The 12,167-nt window shown below is 35.6% G+C and overlaps 1 protein-coding gene across 1 annotated transcript in view; it reads right to left on the bottom strand.

The window, feature by feature from the left end:
• SEMA3E (semaphorin 3E) overlaps positions 1-12,167 on the bottom strand; it is a 322,573-nt gene that overhangs the window by 117,701 nt on the left and 192,705 nt on the right. The window contains exon 4 of the mRNA XM_066239333.1: positions 7,760-7,879. Within this exon, the coding sequence (XP_066095430.1) occupies positions 7,760-7,879 (120 nt within the window). The remainder of the gene's footprint in view (positions 1-7,759; positions 7,880-12,167) is intronic.

Below are 12,167 nucleotides of genomic sequence, written 5' to 3'. Positions count from 1 at the left end.
GTACTTTTTACATTGCTTTTTTTTTTTTTAATGTTTTTTTTTTTAAGTTTTTATTATTTTTTTATTCATTTTAGAGAGGAGAGGGAGAGACAGAGAGAGAGAGAGAGAGAGAGAGAGAGAGAGAGAGGAGAGACAGAGAGAAGGGGGGGGAGCTGGAAGCATCAACTCCCATATGTGCCTTGACCAGGCAAGCCCAGGGTTTTGAACCAGCGACCTCAGTATTTCCAGGTTGACGCTTTATCCACTGCGCCACCACAGGTCAGGCTTTACATTGCTTTTTAACTCACTTGCATTCCTCCCAACCCAAAGTCTCCATTGTATTGAGTCTTCACTCCACTTAATACAACAGATTTTTACTTATTTTAATTTTTTTTCTTCTTTAAATATTATTTTTTCTCCCCTTTTTTCTGTTTCCTTCTTATCCCTCTCATTATATCTCTTAGTTGACCATCACTTACAAGCAAATCATTTTATGCTTGTCTAAGATATCCTCCTTTTTTTTTTTTTTTTTTTTTTTTTTTGCATTTAGTAGGTACCTGCTCCCTTTTTTGCCCCTTGAACTCTTCACCCCAAATCAGGCCCTCTATTATAGGCAGTTTTGGTTCCATTTAGCATAATATAATTCACAGGTCATCACAATATTTACCTAAAGAGGTGAGAGGAGGGGAGGAGAAGAAAAAAAAAAGGGGGAAATAATAAATTATTACTTTTTGTGTGTGTGAAGTGTATTTCTTTTTTTCGTTTTTTTCCCCTTTTTATTCTTTATTAATTCTAATTAACAATATCAACAAGACCACCTTCAGATGCCAATAAGAAAAAGGAAATCGAATATTATGGATACAAAAGATAGAGAGGTAACACAAATAGATGTGGAAAAATCTATGGAGAAAAGATATAACATACTGGAAGCCTTGGAGCCAAATGACAGAGAATTTAAAATAGAAATCTAAAAAATACTCAGAGATATACAAAAAAACACAGAAAGGCAATTTAGGGAGATCAGAAAACAACTCAACGATCACAAAGAATATATTACCAAGGAAATTGAAACTATAAAAACAAATCAAACAGAAATGAAAAACTCAATTCACAAACTGAAAAACGAGATAACAAGCTTAGCTAATAGAACAGCCCAGATAGAAGATAGGATTAGTGAAATAGAAGACAAGCAACTTGAGGCACAACAGAGAGAAGAAGAAAGAGACTCAAAAATAATAAAAAATGAGAAAGCCCTACAGGAATTGTCTGACTCCATCAGAAAGAATAACATAAGAATAATAGGTATATCAGAGGGAGAAGAGAAAGAAAATGGAATGGAGAATATACTCAAACAAATAATAGATGAGAACTTCCCAAGCCTGTGGAAAGAACTAAAGCCTCAAATTCAAGAAGCAAACAGAACACCGAGTTTTCTTAACCCCAACAAACTCACTCCAAGGCACATCATAATGAAGATGACACAAACCAATGACAAAGAAAAAATTCTCAAGGCAGCCAGGGAAAAGAAGAATACAACATATAAAGGAAGACCTATTAGATTATCATCAGACTTCTCAGCAGAAACTCTACAAGCTAGAAGAGAGTGGACCCCAATATTCAAAGCCCTGAACGAGAGAAACTTTCAGCCAAGAATACTATACCCATCAAAGCTATCCTTCAAGTACGAAAGAGATATAAAAATATTCACAAATACAGAAAAGATGAGAGAATTTAACATCAGAAAGCCCCCACTCCAGGAAATACTAAAGGGGGTTTTCCAACCAGATTCAAAGAACAAAAGAAAACAAAACCACAACTAACAGCTCCACCAAGAAAACAATAAAACCAAACTTAAACTGTGACAACAAAAGAAAAAAAAAGGGGGAGAAAGGATGAAGATTAACAGTAGCAAAGGACAATGAAGCGCAGAAATACTCATAAGAAAGGATACTACAATGAATATGGTAGGTACCCTTTTCGTTACTTAATGGTAACCACCCTTGAAAAAACCACCACAAAAACAATTGACTTAAAAAAGGTAGCACCAGAAGAAAGAAGTATGGAATACAAACAAACAAAAACAAACAATAGAAAAACAAAAGAAAAGAATCAAACAAGATACAAAACTAACAGAAAGCAATTTATAAAATGGCAATAGGGAAACCACAAGTGTCAATAATTACACTAAATGTAAATGGATTAAACTTACCAATAAAAAGACACAGAGTAGCAGAATGGATTAAAAAAGAAAATCCAACTGTATGCTGCCTACAAGAAACTCATCTAAGCAACAAGGATAAAAACAAATTCAAAGTGAAAGGCTGGAAAACAATACTCCAAGCAAACAACACCCAAAAAAAAGCAGGTGTAGCAATACTCATATCTGATAATGCTGACTACAAGACAGAAAAAGTACTCAGAGACAAAAATGGTCATTTCATAATGATTAAGGGGACACTGAATCAAGAAGAAATAACAATCCTTAATATATATGCACCAAACCAAGGAGCACCAAAATATATAAGACAGCTAATTATTAACCTTAAAACAAAAACTGACAAAAATACATTCATACTTGGAGACCTCAATACACTGCTGACGGCTCTAGATCGGTCATCCAAACAGAGAATCAATAAAGATATAGTGGCCTTAAACGAAATACTACAACACCTGGATATGATAGACATCTACAGGACACTTCATCCCAAAGCGACAGAGTATACATTTTTCTCTAGTGTACATGGAACATTCTCAAGAATTGACCATATGTTGGGCCACAAAGACAATATCAGCAAATTTAGAAAAATTGAAATTGTACCAAGCATATTCTCTGATCATAAAGCCTTGAAACTAGAATTCAACTGTAAAAAAGAGGGGGAAAAACCCACAAAATTATGGAAACTAAACAACATACTTCTAAAAAATGAATGGGTCAAAGAAGAAATAAGCGCAGAGATCAAAAGATATATACAGACAAATGAAAATGAAAATACGACATATCAGAATCTCTGGGATGCAGCAAAAGCAGTAATAAGAGGAAAGTTCATATCACTTCAGGCCTATATGAACAAACAAGAGAGAGCCGAAGTAAACCACTTAACTTCACACCTTAAGGAGCTAGAAAAAGAAGAACAAAGACAACCCAAAACCAGGCGAAGAAAGGAGATAATAAAAATCAGAGCAGAAATAAACAAAATAGAGACCAGAAAAACTATAGAAAAAATCAATAAAACAAGGAGCTGGTTCTTTGAAAAGATCAACAAAATAGACAAACCCTTGGCAAGACTCACCAAGGAAAAAAGACACAGGACTCAAATAAATAAAATCCAAAATGAAAGAGGAGAGATCACCACAGACATCATAGATATACAAAGAATTATTGTAGAATACTATGAAAAACTATATGCCATTAAATATAACAATCTAGAAGAAATGGATAAATTCCTAGAACAATACAACCTTCCTAAACTGAGTCATGAAGAAGCAGAAAACCTAAACAGACCAATCAGCAGGAAGGAAATAGAAAAAACTATTAAAAACCTCCCCAAAAATAAAAGTCCAGGCCCAGACGGTTATACTAGTGAATTCTATCAAACATTCAAAGAAGACTTGGTTCCTATTCTACTCAAAGTCTTCCAAAAAATTGAAGAAGAAGCAATACTTCCTAACACATTTTATGAGGCCAACATAACCCTCATACCAAAACCAGGCAAGGATGGCACAAAGAAAGAAAACTACAGACCAATATCTCTAATGAATACAGATGCTAAAATACTAAACAAAATACTGGCAAATCGAATACAACAAGATATTAAAAAAAATAATACATCATGATCAAGTGGGATTCATCCCAGAATCTCAAGGATGGTTCAACATACGTAAAACGGTTAACGTAATACACTATATCAACAAAACAAAGAACAAAAACCACATGATCTTATCAATAGACGCAGAAAAGGCTTTTGATAAAATACAACACAATTTTATGTTTAAGACTCTCAACAAAATGGGTATAGAAGGAAAATATCTCAACATGATAAAGGCCATATATGATAAACCATCAGCCAACATCATATTAAATGGCGTAAAACTGAGGACTTTCTACCTTAAATCAGGAACAAGACAGGGTTGTCCACTCTCTCCACTCTTATTTAACGTGGTGCTAGAAGTTCTGGCCAGAGCAATCAGACAAGACAAAGAAATAAAAGGCATCCATATCGGAAAAGAAGAAGTAAAGGTATCACTTTTTGCTGATGATATGATCCTATACATCGTAAACCCAAAGGACTCCACAAAAAGATTACTAGAAACAATAAACCAATACAGTAAGGTCGCAGGATACAAAATCAACATACAAAAGTCCATAGCCTTTCTATATGCCAACAATGAAATATAAGAAAACGAACTCAAAAAAATAATCCCCTTCACGATTGCAACAAAAAAAATAAAATACCTACGAATAAACATAACAAAGAATGTAAAGGACCTATATAACGAAAACTACAAGGCATTGCTAAGAGAAATAGAAAAAGACACAATGAGATGGAAAAATATTCCTTGTTCTTGGATAGGAAGAATAAATATAATTAAAATGGCCATATTACCCAAAGTAATATATAAATTTAATGCAATTCCCATCAAAATTCCTATGACATTTTTTAAAGAAATGGAACAAAAAATCATCAGATTTATATGGAACTATAAAAAACCCCGAATAGCTAAAGCAATCCTAAGGAAAAAGAAGGAATCTGGGGGCATTACAATACCTGACTTTAAACTATATTATAGGGCCACAATAATCAAATCTGTATGGTATTGGCAGAAAAATAGACACTCAGACCAATGGAACAGAATAGAAAGCCCAGAAATAAAACCACATATATATGGTCAAATAATCTTTGATAAGGGGGCCAACAACACAAAATGGAGAAAAGAAAGCCTCTTCAACAAATGGTGTTGGGAAAACTGGAAAGCCACATGCAAAAGAATGAAACTCGACTACAGCCTGTCCCCTTGTACTAAAATTAATTCAAAATGGATTAAAGACCTAAATATAAGATCTGAAACAATAAAGTACATAGAAGAAGACATAGGTACTCAACTCATGCACCTGGGTTTTAAAGAGCATTTTATGAATTTGACTCCAAAGGCAAGAGAAGTGAAGGCAAAGATAAATGAATGGGACTACATCAAAATAAAAAGTTTTTGCTCAGCAAGAGAAACTGATATCAAAATAAACAGACAGCCAACTAAATGGGAAATTATATTTTCAAACATTAGCTCAGATAAGGGCCTAATATCCAAAATATACAAAGAACTCATAAAACTCAACAACAAACAAACAAACAATCCAATAAAAAAATGGGAAGAGGACATGAACAGACACTTCTCCCAGGAAGAAATACAAATGGCCAACAGATATATAAAAAGATGCTCAGCTTCATTAGTTATTAGAGAAATGCAAATCAAAACTACAATGAGATACCACCTCACCCCTGTTAGATTAGCTATTATCAACAAGACGGGTAATAGCAAATGTTGGAGAGGCTGTGGAGAAAAAGGAACCCTCATATACTGTTGGTGGGAATGTAAAGTAGTACAACCATTATGGAGGAAAGTATGGTGGTTCCTCAAAAAACTGCAAATAGAACTACCTTATGACCCAGCAATCCCTCTACTGGGTATATACCCCAAAACCTCAGAATCATTGATACGTAAAGACACATGTAGCCCTATGTTCATTGCAGCACTGTTCACAGTAGCCAAGACATGGAAACAACCAAAAAGCCCTTCAATAGAAGACTGGATAAAGAAGATGTGGCACATATACACTATGGAATACTACTCAGCCATAAGAAATGATGACATCAGATAATTTACAGCAAAATGGTGGGATCTTGATAACATTATACGGAGTGAAATAAGTAAATCAGAAAAAAACAAGAACTACATGATTCCATACATTGGTGGAACATAAAAATGAGACTAAGAGACATGGACAAGAGAGTGGTGGTTACCAGGGGTGGGGGGAGGGAGGACACAGGAGGGAGGGAGGGAGAGAGTTAGGGGGAGGGGGAGGGGCACAGAGAAAACTAGATAGAGGGAGACGGAGGACAATCTGACTCTGGGTGAGGGGTATGCAACATAATTTAATGACAAGATACCCTAGACATGTTTTCTTTGAATATATGTACCCTGAATTATTAATGTCATCCCATTAACATTAATAAAAATTTATTAAAAAAACAAACCCTGAATTCTATATACAAAGAGATTATCTTTCAAAAATAAAGATGAAATAAAGGCATTTTCAGATAAATAAAAACAGAAGATTTGTTTCCAATAGATCTACACCACAGATTCATATACTACATTCTGACTTTATAAATATGCATACATGGGTTTGTACACATATATGTATGTATGTATATATATATATATGTATATATATATACATACATATACTTTTATATTTGTATTACTGGTATGTAAACATTCTGACTTTGCACTTGACCTACTTCTCTACTACATCTCCAGCTAAAGTTCTCCTCTATTATATCATCTGCACTCTTTCTTTAAAATAATTTAGTAAATTTGTTGGGATGTGTTTGTGCATGCTATTTAACTTTAATCTACAACTAGAGATGGTTAGTTAACATTTAAAATATGCTAATCAAAAACCTGGCCTATAAGAACACTTAACAATGAAGTACCTCAATCAGGGAACTCTCTGACATAGCTCAGAATAAGCACTTCAGATACTATTAATTATATGTGCACCTGAGTGTTAACTAGTATAAGAAATATCAAGAATAACTTTTCACTAGAGAAATGAATGTTCTTTATATATGCAGGCTGAAATGATGTTATAGTCATAGTTGCCCTCTCATAACTGGGATATAAGAATCAAGGGAGTCTAGCTACTCAACTACAGAATATATAGAGCTCTGTTGTATCTGTGTCCTATCTTAATGGAGGATTCTGCCTTCTTACCTAAGTGAAAGGTAAAAAACAGATTCTGACATAAGAATATCGTTTAATATGCTTCAGAGAGAAATGGTGATGTAAGGTTGTTGAAAGTGTGCATACAATAAATGAGAGTTGAGAGTTCGTCCAGTTTGTTGAAATAGATTGTATGACTAATCTGCAAGCCTACTCATTAGTAACCCTTATGTGTGTGGTAGAATTCAGTTGAGATTTGCTCTCATTATTGCATGTCGCTTAGTGATGTGGTCTAGAAAGAGACGTATAGCTCTCACTCACCCACTCTTACAGAGCTTGTCAGTTGCAATCTCTCCTTATCCCCAATTCCACCTCCCCACCTCACCTGGCTAATGAAAAATTACAGAACCAACAAGTCCTTGCATTTCCTTTATAAAATATTACATGTAGTAATTTATTAATATAAATTGATTTATATATACATGCATATATAAATTCATTTATATATTCATTTCAGTTTGATGGTTACCTTAATAAAAATTTATAGAAGACCACAATAGAGAACATATTTTCATATTAAGAAATATTTTAAGTGGCCATATTGAATAAATGAAATTGTTCAGTGACAGAATACATAAATAATTAATTTGTTCACAAATGTTAAAGCTGACAAAGAATTTAAAGGCCCCAAGAGATCATTTCTCTGACTCAAGCAAACTGAATCAGTATTTCACAAATGCTTTTCTGTTTTGTTGACAGAAATCCCACTACTATCCTTTAAAAACAGAGCTCTGTTCATCATTGGTTTTAATGATAGCAGTGGATGCAACAGTCGTACCTCCAAATGGTACCCAACTCTGATGAAGGCACAAAGTGGGTCAAAAGCTCCAGTGCCACAGGTCAGAAGGTGTGTCCTGTTGTAGTGATGCAAAACCCGAACAAAATTTGCACATTCACTCTAAAGCAGAAAAAAAAGAAGATACTGGTTAGTGAAATAACAATGTTTAGCCCTTTTTTTGACTTTTGTTTTTCCTAACCCCAGGAATCTCATGTTTAAGTCTCCCTTGGCTAGAGGAGACAAGAGCGGTAGATGAAGTAAGGTCAAGGGCCAAGTGAAGAAGAGATCTGGGTGGCAGATGCACATTTTTGTTAGCAGCTATGTAGGAATTACATTTAATAATGGGACTGTAGCATTTTTATGAATTCTGGTATACAACTGAGAAATAAAAAAGCAATGTTCAAATATTTATTCAAATGTAAGGATTTGCACAGCAATCTGTTCCACTAAATAATTAAGTTATTCCCAACGCTATTATTTTTTAAAAAGTATATATATAAACAATGAATCAGCATAAAGTCAGAAAATCAATAATTAGAAAAACTTCTTTACTCATAAATAAATGTGCAGACTATAGAGCATTATAGAGATTTAATAGTTAGCAAAATAAGTATATCTTCAAATATAAATTCACATAAAGCACTTTCATAGAGAATTTTCAAGTAAATAGAAAGCTAGCCAATAAAAATAACATTTTATAGTAATTATACTCAGAGTACAGTCCAGCGATCAGCAAATATTTTCAGTAAAGGATCATATTGTATATTTATTTAGTTTGATGGCAAGCTGATCTCTACTACTTATATTCTGGTTGCAACTACTAACCTCTGCAGCAATAGAAAAAAAGCAGCTGTGGACAATACACAAATGACTGTATATGCCTGTGCTAATGGAACTTATTTGTGGAGACCACACTGAACTTAGAAGCTTTAGTTTGCCTACACTGGTGTGCAACTGTAAGCTTTTTGAGGACAGAATCTTCATTTTACTTACCTTTGTATTTTCCCATTAAACAAATGTAGTACCTAATACATATTACATGCTTAAAGTTTTCAGAGATCAGTCATTTGGCAAGTTTTATAATCAGTATACTGAATGAAAAAAAAGTTTAAAGTTGCTTCAAACCAACTTGGATAAATTAATTCTGGCAAACACTTTGTTTGCAAATTAAGTATTGCTACTTTATTTTTTAAAAATTATGAGAGAAATACTAAACTCTTTTAATGCTAACTATTATTTTTATATTAATGCATGCAATAATGAAATAATAAGTAAATACAATATTTTATAAGGACAGATCATGACCTTAAAGTCTCTCATATAACAGTGTTAGAATAAAAAGCCAGCAGAATCATCTCAGCATAAATAATTTAGGTTGTAGCACTACACTGATTTTTCAGGGCACATATTTATTTCTTCAATTTCCCACTCATGTAACATTTTATTCTATGGCTGACCCATATAGTTGCAATTACCTATTTTCCCCCAAACATGGGGAAAATATTCTATTCTCATATTGCTGTAAGCACCTGCTTCTTATCTCTCGAAACACTGTCACATCTTGACTGAGCCAGTCAGATCACATTTTGGGTTGGCTGGGCTTAGACTGACATAACCTTAGAATGTGCTCAATTAGTTAGCATCATGCTGAGGACCAAGACAACAAGTATGTCTTGACTCATTCCTTGGCAGTGATCCAGTTGTTAGAGAGATTAAAGTTTTTGTAACATGTATTCATCTTTTACATTTCATTTAGTTTGCTTTCTGAAAAACAGGATCAGTTAACTTTCTAAAAGAGATGTGCAGGTTTTTCTCCAAAGATGTGCACGGTGTTATCGGCCAGCGACTCCTAGCAGGTGAAGGTCCTTCCTTCTCTCATGCATTAGTTACCTGTGCCAACCCTCTGACTGTGGAATTCTGACAATGGAATATTGAATCTGTAAGTAGGAAAACTGTGGGGGGAGATGACGTCAGAGTAATGGTGCGGTAGGAAGCGATACTGATAAATCTCCCCAAAACTCAACAAGATCTTCAACCAGAAACAGAAAAATCTATCCTTGGACCCTCCAGATGTTTCGCAATACACCCGAAGGTATGGTCGAGCGAAAAATTGGCTATATATATATAATCAAACCCCGAAGGAAATAGGGAGTAAGAAATGCTCCGCCTTCCTCACTAACCTAAACAGGGTTGCTTTCACTGGGAACTGAGAATATAGAAACTAAGGTGGGCAAAGGGGGTGAATAGATCCAGGCCATGGCACAAATGGCCGAACCAGACTGTGGCACGGAGATCCAAGCTGAGGAAAAACTGTTCCTGTGGCAACCCGGGCAATACAAGCTAACACTCGCGCCAAACCCAGACAAAGAAAGACAAGTGGGGCAGCCATTTTCCCTGATCTCCTGGTCGGCATGCGCAGATAGTGGGCGAGAGATTCCTCCCAGTGCCTCAGCAGTGGGCGCCCGTGTTGTCCCACAGAGAGGCAGAGTCAGGGACCTCTGTGTGGGCTGAAAGTGAAATCTCCGGGCCACCCCAGCGCCCTGAAAAAGCAGCGCATGGGGAGGGAGAGAAAGCCAATTCCAATGCTGAAACTTTTCTGTGCGGGAGGGGGTTTCACTCAGAGTGTGAGACTGTCGGCCTAATATCCTGGTCTGTGCGCGCAGATAGTGAGCGAGAGTTTTCTCCAAGCACCCCGGAAGTGGGCGCCTGCCCATGTTACTGGACAGAGTGGCAGAGCCAGAGGTCTTTGAGTGGGCGGAAGCCCCGCCTGATTATGCTAGCAGCTCTGACTGACTGAGCCTTACCCAGAGCCCTGTGCTGAGTGGGAATAGAGTGGGGAGTTGCCAGCTCTTTGAGTCTCTTACTATCCAGGCAGAGGCAGCAGCAACCCCATAGCTGGATTATCAGGCTACTAATTGAGGAAGGAAAGACTAGGAGAGAGGTTCCAGGAACATGGACTCTCTCACTGGCAGAGCCTATAAATGCTAATGAGCCTCGACTGCCAACGAGACTGAAGCACAATACATGACATTGCCATAGAGACTTATCAACTGCAAACCTCTACCTGAGCGTGCCAAAGAAGCAGAACCCGGAGTACAGAGTCACCGACCAGGAAGAGGGAGAGAAAAGAAAAAGCAAGAAGATAACCTCTCAAAATCAAGAATAATCCGCAGACTTTATAACCTATCCCATTTTATTATATTTGTTCATTTGTTTCTCTTATCTTCATTCTTGATTTTTTTTTTCCTCCTCCAATTTGGTCGTTTAACTCTCTGCTGGTCTTACTCTCTCCTCTCCTTGAACTACATTACCCATAAGTGTTACATCTCCCATTATCTTTCTTCTTCCTTTCTCTCTATGAGGGTTGCACTCCAAAACCTTTAACTCTCTCTATCTCCTCTTTTTTCTTTTTCTTCTTTAGTGGTTCCCTCTTTTTTTTCTCACTGTCTCTTTCTTTTCTCCCTCTATATTAGTTTCTTCCTTTCTCCTTTACGTCTCCTCTCATTCAAACCTCAATAACGAACAATATCTTATCTGGGACTCAAACTTATGTTTGTGGCATTTTGGGGGGCTTTTACTTCACCTTTTTAACTCACTAGCAGTGCTCCCATCCCTGGTTCTCCATTTTATCTAGTTCTTGTTCCACTAAATACAATAGTAACTTTTTAATTTGTCCCATTTTCCTGTTTCCCTCTTATTCCTCTCATCATAACTCTTAGTCAACCAACACCTAAAAGGAAATCATTTTATTCTTGACCCAAATTTTTTCCTTATTTTCTTTTTGTGGGTCCATACACCCCTTTTTTTGTTTTTTTGTTTGTTTGTTTTTTGTTTTTTGCCCCTTTATTACTTCTCCTCAATTCAGGCCCTCCATTACAGGCATTGTTTGTTCTATTTAGTACAATATAATTCACAGTTCACCACAAGATTTTCTCAAGAAAGAGGGGAGAGGAGAGAAGAGGAAAAAAGGAGGGGGGGAATAATTTCCTTTTTTTTAATTTTTATTTTATTTAATTATTAATATTTAAAAAAAACTCTTTTTGATATTTTATTTTTTTAACTTTTTATTCTTTACTAAATCTCATTAATACTATCAACAAAACAACCCTCAGATGCCATTAAGGAAGAGAAATCGAATATCATGGATACAAAAGAAAGAGAGGTAACACAGATAGATAAGGAAAAATCTATGGAGAAAAAATTTAATATATTGGAAACCTTGGAGTTAAATGACAGAGAATTTAAAATAGAAATAGACTCTCAACAAAATGGGTATAGAAGGAAAATATCTCAACATGATAAAGGCCATATATGATAAACAATCAGCTAACATCATATTAAATGGCACAAAACTGAAGGCTTTCCCCCTTAAATTAGGAACAAGACAGGGTTGTCCACTCTCTCCACT

This window comes from Saccopteryx bilineata, chromosome 7 (genome assembly GCF_036850765.1).
Source record: "Saccopteryx bilineata isolate mSacBil1 chromosome 7, mSacBil1_pri_phased_curated, whole genome shotgun sequence".
NCBI classification, from domain to species: Eukaryota; Metazoa; Chordata; class Mammalia; order Chiroptera; family Emballonuridae; genus Saccopteryx; species Saccopteryx bilineata.
Note: the sequence above shows the minus strand (reverse complement) of the source record. Positions and strands in the feature narration are given on the sequence as shown.